Source organism: Camponotus vicinus, unplaced genomic scaffold (genome assembly GCF_025532165.1).
Source record: "Camponotus vicinus isolate PSW18456_S1 unplaced genomic scaffold, iyCamVici1.0 SCAF_13, whole genome shotgun sequence".
NCBI classification, from domain to species: domain Eukaryota; kingdom Metazoa; phylum Arthropoda; class Insecta; order Hymenoptera; family Formicidae; genus Camponotus; species Camponotus vicinus.
In genome coordinates this window covers 4381267-4396526 of record NW_028141949.1, presented here as the reverse complement: position 1 = coordinate 4396526, position 15260 = coordinate 4381267, and the positions used below count along the sequence as shown (strand labels likewise).

At 34.2% G+C, this 15260-nt stretch overlaps 2 protein-coding genes across 6 annotated transcripts in view; one reads left to right on the top strand and one right to left on the bottom strand.

The window, feature by feature from the left end:
- Ctsl4 (Cathepsin L4) overlaps positions 1-8894 on the top strand; it is a 34531-nt gene extending 25637 nt beyond the window's left edge. For 2 of the 4 annotated variants that reach the window (XM_083087649.1, XM_083087650.1), the window contains exons 2-5: positions 5192-5368; positions 5626-5979; positions 7300-7460; positions 8575-8894. In XM_083087649.1, coding sequence (XP_082943775.1) covers positions 5192-5368; positions 5626-5979; positions 7300-7460; positions 8575-8770 — 888 coding nt within the window. In that variant the 3' untranslated portion in view covers positions 8771-8894. Of the gene's footprint in view, positions 1-1655; positions 3075-3959; positions 4463-5191; positions 5369-5625; positions 5980-7299; positions 7461-8574 lie in introns of those variants that run through there. The other 2 variants (XM_083087648.1, XM_083087647.1) reach the window with 2 other exon arrangements.
- Mitf (transcription factor Mitf) overlaps positions 1-15260 on the bottom strand; it is a 99277-nt gene that overhangs the window by 65981 nt on the left and 18036 nt on the right. The window contains exon 1 of one of the 2 annotated variants that reach the window (XM_083087623.1): positions 2005-3219. The exons of the other annotated variant lie outside the window; for it this stretch is intronic. Within the exon in view, the coding sequence (XP_082943749.1) occupies positions 2005-2192 (188 nt within the window). The 5' untranslated portion in view covers positions 2193-3219. Of the gene's footprint in view, positions 1-2004; positions 3220-15260 lie in introns of those variants that run through there. 2 annotated transcript variants of the gene reach the window in all.

Sequence of the window (15260 nt, the reverse complement as noted above, 5' to 3'; positions counted from 1 at the left end):
TAAAACATTTAAACACCGGTTAATATAGCAAATGATATTTGTGATTACATTAAATAATAATGATGAACGATATATTTCGGGAAAGATCTAAATATCGTGAAATTTAATCCCAACAAAAAGATTACGAAAATTTGTGAAAAGCTAGCTAATTAAATTACACACCAAATTATTGCAGTAATAAATCATTTTTTTGTTAGATTTGCAGACAATATTTCCTGTGTTACTCTACTATATTTTACATGTTGCATTTTTAATCTGATTAGATAACTTACTCCGTTTAAACGACAACATGCATATGCACTTAAGAATCATAATTCACTAAACATAAAAGAATATTTAACAATCTCTAAACCACAAATTATCAAAAAGATAATTGATTCGTTAAAATCTTTGCATGCCATTCTTAAAAAATTCAATAACAAATAAAAGAATAAAAAATAAGAATACTTAAAATTTAAAACAATATATTGTATACTTAGCAAAAAAATTATATATGTGTATGTGAAATAAAATTATAAATTTTTATATAAAATAAATTCGTAAAGCTGAGTTTTGAGAAAATTACTGATACAGACGAATTTCTATATTTGTTATGTGTATCATAAGTACATCTTATACACGCCGTTATCGCGCGTACACCATCAAATAATTTCATCCTTCAAAATTTATCATATCAGTGACGCGACAGGCTATAAAAGATGTGTATATTTTCAATGATAAATATGCATATACTGATACTCTTTAAGCTCTCGTCGATTCAAAATTATATTAACATCTTATCAATTTTTATCTCATCTCTCTTTAATACCTCATTTTTTATAACAATAGCATTCTTCTATTTCATATAAATATAATAATTATTCCTTTTTGTTTCTTTTCTTCACAATTTTATTCTATTTATCTCTCCTCTTCTCTTTCTCTCTTCTCGTCCTTTCTTCTTCTCATCAGTTAAATTTTAATCAAACTATTTTCTATAAAAGGCACATGCAATTAGCATCATTATAATGTAATTTTAATACTAGATTAAGAAAAAGCATGTGGTTCTATACGTATATTATGTATGTATTTTTTGTTTTAATCCAATCTTATCGACGTGTTCAATATTACATCGATCAGAACATCGCACCCGTATAGATAACGTTATTGTATTAGTGATAATGATCGAGTTCGATGTATTACGCTGTGTTTATTACGTTCTACATAATATATATAATTATTTCTTTTAAATTATTAATTACTTTATTATTTGTTAAAATAATATAATTCTAAATAATACTGAGATACTAGAGATTCCTTTAATTTCTCGTATTAATATTATAGTTTTAGAAGATATTTGAGGGACTCAATAAAAAATCCAAATTTTTTATTAAATTATTTAAAATACAAATTAATATATTAATATAGATTCTCTTTCTTTACGAATATCGTGCCATGTTGCCTAGTTGCAAATCGATGTATCATATTAAAGTGACATTAAAAATAAATTATTACACATTAAAGATTAGATTTTTCCGAAATTCATGACATAGTGAAATTTCTATATCTTCCGCTTCTTTGTAATCGTTCACATGTGCAGCTTGGCGCGATATCATATTCCAAATAAAAGCGTGTATGTACACCCACACGAGGCGCAAAACTGGAGTTATCCGCCTCCTTTTGTTTGAACATCGGCACATATATACCGCATAATTGTCGTATCATAAATGAAATTCACGTGTCCAATAATTATGATTAATATGATACAAGTAATTTATATTCCCTCGTCTCTCGTTAACCGCATCATCTCTCCAGCGTTACATTGTGGATGTTAATATTAATTGCAAAATCTTTCTCAGTGTTAATTAATATTAACAATACTAATAGATCTGGATTAGTCTCGTCGTCATTTGTTACCGTAACAATGTCAACAACAATTAAACAGAATACCCCGCATTATCTCGCGCGTGTGTGATTAAAGAACATTTCTTTTTTTTTTTTTTTTTTTAAGATATCGAGATTACGTACCTGCCAGTATCGGGCGCGCGGCTTTTCAGCTCGTAGTACATCAGCTCCTTGGTGGACGTCGACAAGTAGGACAGGGCCTGCTCGAATTCTTCGTCGTAATCCCCGACGATGGCATGATGGGCAGCCGGGTCGGCGACGCCGAACGCGGTTGTCAGGTCGAAACCCATGTCGACTCCGGACTCGTCCATCGTCACAACGCTTCGAATGTACCGCGCGCGGTCGCGCGCGCGACGAATCACGGCGGACCGGGCCGAACGCGCGCGTTCGAAAGTTTCGCGGAGCTGGCGCGACGCTACGCGCCTCGTAAGAGGCTACAAGATAGCGATAACGAGGGATCCGCGTGAAAAGGGGGATAATGAACGTACGCGGAGAGAGGAATGAGAAGAAGAAACGTTCTCTTTCTTTCTCCCTCTATTTCTCTCTCTCTCTTAAGAGAGAGAGTCGCGAATCAATGAGATTACCGGAGAGAGAGAGAGAGGGAGGGGAAGGAGATTATGGGAGATGGATCGTCACGGCGCGTCTCTGGTGGATCACGAGCACCGCGAGGAAACTCCCATTTTGCGGAAGTGTCAAGAATTTTCGCGCGATTTGTCGGCGTTGGCGATTACGGCCGCGCGTGCACGCGTGCGCCGATCCGTCACGTTCCTTTTCGGTTGCGACGCGCGTTCCATCGCCCCTTCGCGCGCGTTCCTCGCGATTTATCCAGCACTGGCGGCGACAACAACAACGACGACAGCGACGACGACGACGGCGTTTCACAAGAAGAAGCGCGCGAACGAGACAAGCGTGACGCGCGTGTGTATCGGTACTACGCGACCATCCGTCCGCCGGGACCGCCACAGAGGCGTCGCGGCGGCGGCAGCGACAGCGGCGGCGTCTGACTTATGACTATCGCCATCTCGCGGCCGACCGCCGGTGATCTTTGAAGTGGAAAGCTCCGCGTGGGCGACCTCCGCGGACTAGCTTCGTGATGACCTTGTGTGACGCGACACGTTGAAAACAATAACCATCAACAATCAATTATGATTGTACAACGCTTTCTTCTCTGTTTTCGATCGCTCTTTCATCTAGTATGTTGATTTGCCCGTGATATCAACAAAAAGCGATATATATATCTAACGCAGTTTAATATTTTGATGTTAAATATTTTGATGTTAATATATTCTTGTTGTGAGAGAATGCTATAAAATAATCGAGAAAATGATTAACTTCTTCTGGAACTTGTATTATAGAAAAAAAATTGCCTTTTTTATACTTAATATACAAATTAATTAAAATATTATAATACAGGGTGTCCCGAAACTAACGCTTGATATTTTAAAGGCAGATTCTCTGGCCAATTTAAAAACGATTTTTCCTCAGCGAAAATGTCGCGGCACTAATAGTTTTCGAGTTATAAACGATTGAAAATAAAGGGTTTTTCGCAAACTAAGGCTTATGGGAATAAAATATTAATAAAGTCACATTCTTTAGTTAATTTTAGGTAGAGTTTACTTTAATAGAATTTTAATTTAAGGCTTAGTTAGAAAGATACATGATGACAAAAATTGGGAATATGCAAAAAAATAATGATCTCCCTCGACATTTTCGCTGAGGAAAAATCGTTTTTAAATTGGCCAGAGAATCTGCCTTTAAAATATCAAGCGTTAGTTTCGGGACACCCTGTATAGTCTTTAAAATCAAACTAGAAGCTCTGTAGTAAAAAATTAAAAATTTTAATTACACGATTAAATTATATCGATTAAGATTATTTCTAGTACGAATGCATGATTCGATATTTTGAAGAACACTAAAAATTAGAACTTTAGAAAATTAGAAATTACTGGCAAGATATATTTTTTTAAACTTTTATAATAATTCCTAGTAGAAATATATTTTCCCGGTGAATTTACAGTTAAATAAAAGCTATTTTCTATTTCAAACTAATATTCGGAAAAATATATTTAGCTCAAATTATGCCGTAGCATAACTGCGAGGTATTTTTCTTTCAAATTAGGTAACTATTCTAAAAACTGTTGAATTATCTATACTAAAATTCTCGATCCAAACACAAATGTTTGTTTAAAAAAAAACAAATTCGAAAAGAGAAACGACCAAAAATATATTATTGTACGCACACACGCAAATTTGACGAAATAAACATGTATCAGCATAATGCGAATAATTATTCGATGATGTAATCCGTAAACAACGCTGACATCAATTGTCTGATACTACAACGGTATTATGACCTCATACAGTATCGTAAAGTTCGTCAAAATCATCATTACTCGGATCTGTCGCGCGAATTAATTAAGGACTATAAATTATTCTGCGAGTCGCCATGTGCTCGCGATTATACGCGATATTACTTTCGATATTAATCTTGTCTGAAACACATGCGATTGAACTGTTCAATGAGGGCACTTTACCGCCAAGAATCTCGAAAAAACTGGATGATTATTGGCAAACCTACAAGGTAACCTTTAAAATGCAAAACATTCAGAGAAGCTATAAACTTTGGAATATTTAGTTTATTGTTATTATTTCCTATTGAAGTAATAGAAGTAATTCTTTAAAAAGTAATTTTAAACTTATTATTAAAATTATATAGTCGCATAATTAATTTTTATGATTATTATAATTATTAATTAATTTTTATTTAAGTTTATATGCACAATATACCTTAACTTTTCTTATATATGTATATATTAAAATTTATATCAAAATTAAAAATACTGACATTATTTTAACTTAATGTAATAACAAAAAATATATACATCTTGTAAACGATATTTTTATATAAAACAAGCGTTAAAACAGCGTTTCCAAAGCTGCATACATTTGCGTACATCTCGCGAATTACGTAAAATAATTGTTTAAGAAAGAAATCTAAAAAAGAAAAGGTCATCGCAATACATGTCAGAAATCAATGCCTCCAAGTCATCTGATGTCAATCTATGACGCTTTCATTCATTCTAGTACATTTAATATCAGCAGTTATAATTGTTATAATGTTATAATGTGTAAATCACATATTCTAAACTAATATCTAATGTTAGTTTACAAAAGCATTGTAACATCAATTGTTATAATGCCGAGAATTAATATTTACATGATATTTTAAATCAGTAGTCGGAACTCTACGGATGTTAATAAACTAGATTAATGGAAGCGTAGTCATTGTTTTCGCGATATTTATGAGCAGATGCAGTTTAATAAAACGTACACGGGAAATCTGGAAAACACGAGGCGAACGGCTTGGGAACAAAACCTCGTGGAGATTTATAAACACAATCTAATGGCCGCCGCGGGACATCATAGTTACACCCTACGGGATAATCATATTGCCGATCTCGGCACTCGACAATACATTCGCAATATGGTTGGTAATTCTAATGAGCCTATATTTTCGAAAACAAAATTCTAGTCAAATTTCAAATTTCAAAATTAGTCAAATTTCAAGATCTCTAATATTAATTTTTGTTGCAAAAAAGATTCTCTTTCTCTCCTTTTCTCATTAAACTTCAAATAACAAATTCTTTAAAATTGCAATTTTCTTTATTACGCAAATATTATATGAAATAAATTTATTGATATTTAAAACTAATAAATAAAATCTGACTACATTTTTTCCTTCAGGTGAAACTGATACCGAGTCAAAGGCGTCGATTGCCAACCGAACCAATGGTATCGGCGATTCACAATCCTCACATACCAAAGCATTTAGATTGGCGCGAATACGGCTTCATCACTTCGCCAGTGAACCAACAGAACTGTGGGAGTTGCTACGCTTATTCGATCGTGGAAAGTATACAGGGACAGATTTTTAAGCAAACCGGCATGCTGCTCCCCTTGAGTGCACAACAGTTGGTAGATTGCAGCACGGTAACCGGGAACCGTGGCTGCATCGGCGGTTCCCTTAGGAACACTTTGAAATATCTAGAAAAGTCGAAGGGTCTCATGGCCGGATACCTGTATCCGTACAACGCCGAGGTACGCATTTTTTCCACTTGTCGAACATACGACTAGATATTCCGTCGAAGCACCGTGTATATAAAATGTAGCGAATCGCTCGTGCATGATTTGCAAAACGTCATAAAACATTTGCTTTGGAATTCAAAGAAAAGGAAAATCCTTCTCTCTATCTCATCTATCTTTTTTTTTCATTTTATCGCTTTCTTATTTTTAATAATCCCGCACAAGATGTATTTTTAATTAATGATGATTAATTATAGCTATATATAATAATTTATTGAATGTCCATATTTAAAATTTTAATGAATTGATAAACTCGATATTTGGCTTTTTTTACTGGCCATAATATATAATAATATATTATTAGCGACTATGAGCGAAGATGCTGACAGTGTAAATTTAATTATCGCAATAAAGAAGTAAACGTCAAGGTTTATTCTATTATTTCGCGAATTTTCTCAGGTCGGAAATATTAGAAAATCTATGGAAGATTTCGACGACAAAGATCTAAATTATGCCAGTCATGATAGTCTTTTGTAATATATATGACGATAGCCTTCAGTCAGTTCCTTCTCTACATTAATATCGCACATCAAGGTCATATGCTTCGTAGATATTTAACAAAGTAGTGATTATTACTCGTTAAATCGTGCAATAAGAAGACGCGCTTATCTGTGAACGAGCTGTCTTAATTTAACACAACGACATGTTGACGACGGAATTCAGATGATGCAACCGAAAAGTATTTAGCGTATGGTAGACATGCTTCAATTTAAGTGTCAACAAACGTGATGGGCAAAGTTCTCCCGGGCTTCTCGATTGTCAATCTTTTCCTATTAAACTTGTTTTCTTTAATTAGATGATATTACTTTATTGATTATACATACATTTCGTTGAATTAAATTTAAATGTTTGCTGCTTTATATGTCTATTACTTCAAATTTAATCGATAATGAAAGAGGTATTTGATTGTAAAAAAATTCAGTTAATGAAATAAGCGATATAAGATTATAATTATGTACATTTTTTTCTTAGAAAATTATTTTTTATCACGGCTTATATATTAATTCTAATATAACAATAATAACGAAAATAGTTGTTGCAATAATAATTCTATGCGATGATGAGATTAATTAATTATTTGAGAGCAAAAATTAATTTTTCAAACTGCTCGAGAGATTTAAAAAATGACTGCTTTTTCGTAGCGCAAAGATAAATAGATAGATCTATAAAAGATCACAGTTAAAAATTAATTTGATTATTTAAACTATTAGCTATCATATATTTAATTTAGTCTGTTAAATAAATTCATGTCTAGTAACTCTTAAATTATTTCAGCAAGGAGTGTGCAGATTTCAAAGGGATCTGAGTGTCGTCAATATAACGTCATGGGCAATCTTGCCTGCACGGGATGAAAAAGCTTTGGAAGCAGCAGTAGCGACCATCGGTCCCATAGCCGTATCTATAAACGCCAGCCCGAAGACATTTCAGCTCTATCAGTTAGTATTCCATTTTATTTGCTCCGAAAAATAAATCCGTGCAAATTGTTGCTAACGAGCAAGTGACGTACTCGCGAATCGCGATAAACATATCGCGATGTTCAAAAAATACGTGATAATTTCAGACACACACTTGCTATTTATTATGCAAAACCACAGAAGCATTTACTATAACTTTTGACATTTATGGCTCAACTGATTGATACATGAAGGAAAAAACGACAGTGCAAAACGCGATATTACGATGGATTTGTCATAAATTGAAAAAAAATTATGTTGATAACTTGAGCAGGGTAATGACAAACAATTTTTTCTTGCCCAGATAACTAATCAAATGTAATCCAACTATAAATAAGTTAGTTAACATTTTAATCGATCTCTCTCGACATACACATTAGCGTGATTTCTCGAAATACGCAAGCGAAAACATCACCGTCGATTTAATTTGTATCCAATTTGTAATCGACTAACGTGTAGTTGAAATGGCGATACTATATTTATGCGAAAGATGTAAAGATTGAAAACTTTGTCTGGACCTCCCGCCGAAGAAATTATGATAACCTTTTAGTGTATCGCCAATAAGATGACCCTCATTCATTCGGACCACTAAAACTCAGTCATTGAACTTGTTTCATTTTTAAGGATCTAAAGTATGTGACTACTTCCTGTCATCCTATTAATTTCAAAAACAAATGATAGGATACTACATGAAGCGCGATTGCCATTTTCGGTACTTGCTGTGTTGTAAGTTTATAATAGATGAAAAAGAATACATATATATATGTAAACACGATACATTCATCAATAATCGCGTACGTATAGTTCATGTGAGTTCAATCAGTGATTCACATTTTCTAATTGAAGAATCTCACGCGATGTATATTTGCCTCCTTTCTCGTCTAGTTCAATATTTATTTCGCGTATCGGATTTGACGCCAGGATATTTTGCTCGCCATAAACAAGTCGTCCAATTTTAATATCTTATCTACAATATTATAAATACTATCGTACATTTATACATATCAAAAGTTATCACATTTTAGATATATAAGTTTATTAGAAATAACTTTTCAAATATTAATTGATTAATTCATATTTTCACTTGTGTACACAGTAAAGGCGTCTATGACGACCATCGATGCGATTCGGATTCAGTAAATCACGCAATGTTAATCGTCGGATACACGCCAACTGAGTGGATCCTGAAGAATTGGTGGGGCGACAATTGGGGAGAAGATGGCTACATGCGATTGAGAAGAAACAAAAACCGTTGCGGTATAGCAAACTATGCGGCTTATGTCAAAGTTTAAGATTCATTCCTTTTTAGTCGCGAACAGGTTTCCTCTTTTTTATTTGCGTATCTTAGAAAAATATACACATACATATTTACGTATTAATTATATTTTTATATCTGAACAAAGAATATTTTATTTTAATTTTACAGCGATCTCTTTTATTTCCGATAATATTAAATAAATTGATTTGTTTTCTAGATACTTTTCATCAATTCTTACGCATAAAAAATTAATGAAAAAGATCTAGAAATATGCACAAGTGATAGGTTCAATAATTCTACTCACTGATAGAATTCTACCGATGTTTCACCGTGGAGTGGGGTCAAAGATCGCGTGTATTCGAACGATTAAACTTCGGGTAATTACTAAGGATCGCCGAACATTTATTACATAACAGCCATTGACCGCAGGACGGACGCTCGAATGCCAGATACCAGACTTCCGTAACCACATAGGATCCCGGGGAAATTTAATCGAACCGTACAACCGCGGCACGATAGGAACGTGGAGACTTTGCTCGATCGAAAATTCTGTCCGAAGACGAAGTACACGGCTAACCGGGACATATCACCATGGCATTTCTACAAAAGAGAGAGAGAGAGAGAGAGGGAGGGAGATACGCAGGAGGAGAGTGATGAACCAATTTGTATGTCTGTAGATAGGTAGAACTCGATGGACGCTAACCGCGTGACGCAATGTCAGGCGAAACCATCACGTAACTGCATAATGCCGCACGGTGACATAAATCCAGGGACGCATCCCGCAAATGATTTGCGTACGCATGATTTAAATAGAAGAAAAATGGACTTTCGTGATGGAAACAGTAGTTACGTCTTTTTCAGTAATTAAAGTTTCTGTTTATATCTGTTTATAGAGGAGAAAGATTTCTTATATAGAGAAAAATATCGAATATATTTTTTGTCAAAATTTAATGGGAACTCAAGGAAAAATCATTTTGCATTTATGCCGTCGTAAAAAATAAATATGCAGAAAATTCTGGCAACTTGCCACCGTTCGTTTCATAAGTTTCCGTGATTAAACGTACAAATAATGGCGCGTCCCGACAAATAAAAGCTTTATTCGAGCGATTGCGCATCCAATGCGACACGACGATGCAGCAGCCCGAAAGAATCCCGAGGAGCAATATGTTCGGAATGTATTGTCGCAGCTTGGAAAGCCCTCTCTCTGATTTTCCGATATCACATGCAGCCCCGAGACCACGCAAATTCCATCTCTCTGTTCGGAGGTCGGCCGCGATTCATTGTTCGTCAAATGGCAACGCGCGCAATCTGTCCCGGCAACATCCTCGATTGTTACCCGGCAACATCTCTATCTGTTTCCCATCTGTTAAGCGACGTCGCGACGCATCCCGCCGTGTCTCGTCCTACAAACTCTACAGTCTGCTGCTATCGGCAGCTCGATACACAGCTCGTCTTCTTACCCGGAACGTCATAAATTGAAATTTGTCAAAATTTCACTATTACATAAATTATAATATTTATATAAGAATAATATTTACTTAAAGAGACTAGTAATCTTCATAAAAAAAAAATAGAGACATATATTCTAGCTGCATATGCATAGTATCATATATAAATTTAATTATTAAGAGTATTCTCGGTTCTAATTGCTATAATAATAATGCGTATTTTAATTTTCAAGAGAAATAAATAGAAATTAATCGATCGACTTATCGATGTTAAGTTTGCGATGATTTTTACAAATGAATGTTAAGAAAAAAGTACTTGAAAGAAGATTTTTATGAAATACGAACAAGAAGACGGATTTAAACGAAATTTAATGGTGCTGTGAAATAATGACTAAAAGTCGATATTTTTTCAATGTCGTTAAAAGTATCGCTTGCGTTTCTAGGTCGTTAAATAACAACTTAAGACATTAAAGAAAAGATAAAGAAGATGCATCTCACAGAAGAAAGTTATAGGAATGTAAAGGATTAAATGAATAATCGAATCACATTTTAATAGAGATGTCAAATTTTAGCGCGTACTTAATTATTATAATCATATAATATTATATTTTTAAACATACTGTTTCTTAATAGAAAATAATTTTAGGAAAAGAAGAAAAACCTACACAAAAAATTATTTTCATCGTATACGTTAATAGAGCAAAAATATCCGGCGAAGTGGAAAAAGTCACCGATGCTCTATCTTTATAAAAAGCGGGAATAGAAGGCAACGAGAAAAAATAGCAAGAGAAAAAGCCGCGAGGCAATCGGTCGACTTATTGTGAAAGACCCGAGCGCGACGATGAGTCTCTTGCGGAGACTCCGCGCGGAATATAATCGTTCGTAATCGGATCAAGGGGAGTAACATCCTGATTTACGAACTTACTTCTCCTTCGCCCGGGTCTCCTCGGCTTTAATCGCCCTTATCTCTCATTCTCACGGCCTTCCATCGCCTCTCCGGGGAGATCCAGGACAGGAATAACTTGAAGGAGGCGAACAAGTGGATGGTCGCCATGGGAAAATCGCGCTTTTAACATCACGGCGAGTGATCCGATCAATTTGCTTAGATTCGTTTTCACGTGACTCGAATGTTATGTATCTCTCTAACCTTGACGTAAGGTTTTTTTAATGATTTATATTAGGATTGTAATAATTTTTATCTATGATAATGTAAATTAATACAAAAGATACCATTTTATTATTATAAACTAAACAAGAAAAGAATAACAAATAATTTACAATAAAAAAAAATGAAATTATTCACAAATACGAAAATTACTTCAATTATTTTTTTCATTTTCTACATTGTATTAATAATTATTTATTCGATAGTCAAAATATCTTTCTATCTTATCTAAATTAATTTTATTATAATTCCAGTTTATTTGACGTGATTGCGTTACCTTTTGCAGTGAATAAAAGACTTTATTTCTCTACATATCACACGAGAAATTAATTTTTATCTCATCTTATTTACGTGACGACGTCAGTCGAAAGGACAAGGATGTTCCTCTCGTAATTTTCACGTTACTCGCGGTTATTTTCGGCATTTCTAATACGTTTTTATTTCGTCCTGGCGTGGCGCGGCAGCATGACGAATGGCAAGCCAACAAAAGGGAAAAAAATAAATAAGAACGAGGATTCTCAGTATGCCGCGAGCTTTCATCGTTCGCTTTATCCTTATCTTCGCACGTACGAGGAGTCACGGAAAATGTGAGAGCAACAGAATTTATCGTCCTGCAGGACGGGGAGTCCCTTAAGAGCGTCCAAAGTACGTGCATGCGCGCGTACACATACACATATCGAAATAATACAGCGGGCTGAATAACGAATTACAGCATCGTCATATATCACAATATAAACAACAATGTAACGTCCGCAAACTTGGACCATATTGTCATTAACATTATTATTGCTATTACGAAGCATAAAGATCGCTAGCGAATCTTGTAGAACAGCATTATTTATCATTTCATTGAATTTTTCCAAATATCTATGTATGTATATACACTAAAATAATATAATATTGTACTATGACAAAGAAACCCTCGATAAAGAAATTTTCTAAACCATATTTCGAGAGGAATTATTTAACAACGCTCAATAACGTTGATTCGCTGATAAAATATGGATGTCGCGATACTGTAAACAATCACGGTATATACGGGGTACGTTCTAATGCCCAGGTAAATAAACGGTGAGAAGCATGCGAAACGACGCAAACCTAGTCTCCTATGGAGGCAAGATCGATTAAGCCGACAAGCGCACGTAAGCGAGATTCAAAGATCGATCGTCTGGAACGACGTGTGACGGGAAGCGTGCTTAGATATGCGAGACAGAAAGAGAAAGAAAGGGAGAACGCTCTGTTTCTTTCGCTCGCGTCCATATGGTGCGATAAACGATTTTCCGGTGAACGAAGAGCTCGATGGATTTTCTCGTCGCATCTCGACGCAACAGCAAAATACAACGCACGATCGTCGCGACGATCCTCCACGAAGGAGCATCCTTATTCCGAGGACGAACGTTACAGTGGCGTCTCTCAGCCGCGCGTCCGTCATCTCTTCTCGAATCGAGTATCCAAACACTCGTCGATAAATCGCATTTACAGCCGTCGACAGAAGATGAGCCACCCGCCGTGCGGGTGAATATTTATCGAACTCCGACCGCGAAATGTACAAAGGGGATGCTATGCTCCCCGATGCATGTCGAGGGCGCCAATGCAGCCTCTTGCACACCCGCATGTTCGTAAACTGTAAAGGGCAATAAATTGCGCCTCGTGAAAATAACGATAGCGTGTGTTTCGTGTTCTGCACCGTCGTAGCCGCTTCATAGCCGTTCATTTTAAAACGCGGCGATATTACTAGTCCAGCAAAATGTTTCGGTCAAATGGAGTTGAATTAAATCGTTGAAGTCCCTTCATTCGATATTTTTAATAAATATTTTTTGTTTGGTAACTGCCTATCAGTTTCAATAAGGATATAAATAAGCAATATTATAAACTATCAAATACAAAAATAATATGTAAAAGAAAAGTATAAAAAAATAATATAAATAAAATAAATATAAGAGATAAATATGTAATGTATATGTCTCGTGTAAAATCATATTATACACCATATTAAATAAAATTTATAATAATTTAATATATTACATTCGCGATATACATGTTTACTCAAAATAAATGATGTATATGATAAATAAAGAAACAAAACAGAAGAGCGATATCCCAGTATAAATATTATATTAGATATAATTCTGTTAAAGGAGTTCATTATAATTCTCTTTTGATATTGATCAGATTTAAATCAAAGTGTCTCTCATCTTTAAGTATGATTTCTTGTCAAAATCTGTCTACATGAAGATGACGCAACAATCAAACGATCTTCGAACGAGAAAAGCGATGTAACTTTAACTATTTAATCACTTTTGCAAACATCAAAAAAAACATGACATAAAATGGATAATCATCTTGTCGATTCTGTGCTATTACGTTGCATAAAATTTGCTTTCTTTTTCAAAATTGTAATCTTTGTCTGTTCATTTATAAATCCAATTTGTTTTTTTAAAAAGAAAAAAGCAAGAGCATATATTAATTTTATTTCAAAACTAAATTAGAAAAGAAGAAGAAAAACATTTTCAGAGAAGGAATACTCATGTTTTATCAAAATTCTTTTAATCTCATCTTATCTTTCTCTTAGAAACTCATCTTATCTTTCTCTTTCTCTTTCACATCCTGTTTTTATTTTTATTTTAGAGCTTAATTATCCACAGTGTAATGGCTTAAAATTGAAATAGAAGAAAATATATAATAGTAATTTTACTACTACTCATGTAAATTTTATTTTTGTTTTTATTCTACAAAACAATGTAGAAACATTTCTAGTTTTGTTTATATGTTCCAAATATTGTCGCGTGAAATGATCAATTTTTCAACGCGAGATAGCCGCGAGCAGGACTAGTTCTTCAATTATCCATTATTGCTTCGTTGTTCATTATACAAAGGCGTCAGCCCATAACTGACGGCGATTTTAAATTACTGTCGCCCACGCAACAACAAAGTTTTGCGCTGCCATTGGTTCGCATCAAATCCGTTACCTTTGATGACATCGCGTTAAACACTGCGGATCGTTCCTGTTACACGCGACGGAAATTAAATCCCCCGGAAAGTTTACAACAAAAGATTCGCCCGACAATTCTCTCTTCCTCATTCATTATTAAACTCGCGAATATATCATATAATTTAAGGTAACTCGAGGAGAAAACTTGTTATATGTATCAAAAATACTTAAAATAAGGGAAAATCATTATGTTATACTGTACGTAAAAGTAATGACAAAATAATATAAAAACATTTCTTATATTCAAATATTTCTTGTATGTTGTAATAAATTTATAAATATTGTATATTTTCTTTTTAATTAAGTAGAATCATGTACTCTCTAAAAGTGAATCAGTGTATTATCATTGTAATTAGTGCTGTACTTATAACTGCTTGTAATCAGTGAGTATTTACTGTTTTTCAGTGATAATACACTGATTAAGTCTAGTGAAAGTAGTGATAATACACTGATTCACTTTTAGAGAGTATATAATTTTGAAAATTAAAATTTTTATTTCTTGTACTATCTTCCTGTTGTATCTAACATAAATGAATATAATTTTAAAGAAGACTTATGAATTTTTACTTTTGCTTTATATGTGTATATATATATAAAAGCGTAGTCAATATTTTATCGACAAAATTTGTCATGTTGCCATATTGTTGAGATTAGATAAAACTTTTTCCCCTATGCAATGACAAACATAAAATATTACTATACATTATTTGAATGATGATATTATGTATGCGCGTAAATCAATTCGAAAAATTACACATTTGATAATACCGATAATAAGATAACGCAAACAAGCACCGCGATTCTGCAAATGACCGCGACGTGTGCGAACTGCTGATTACATGCTCCATGTCCAGCGCAAATTACAGAATAATTCAACGTGCTGGGCCATACACAATTTGCGAATCATAAAGTCCGATGA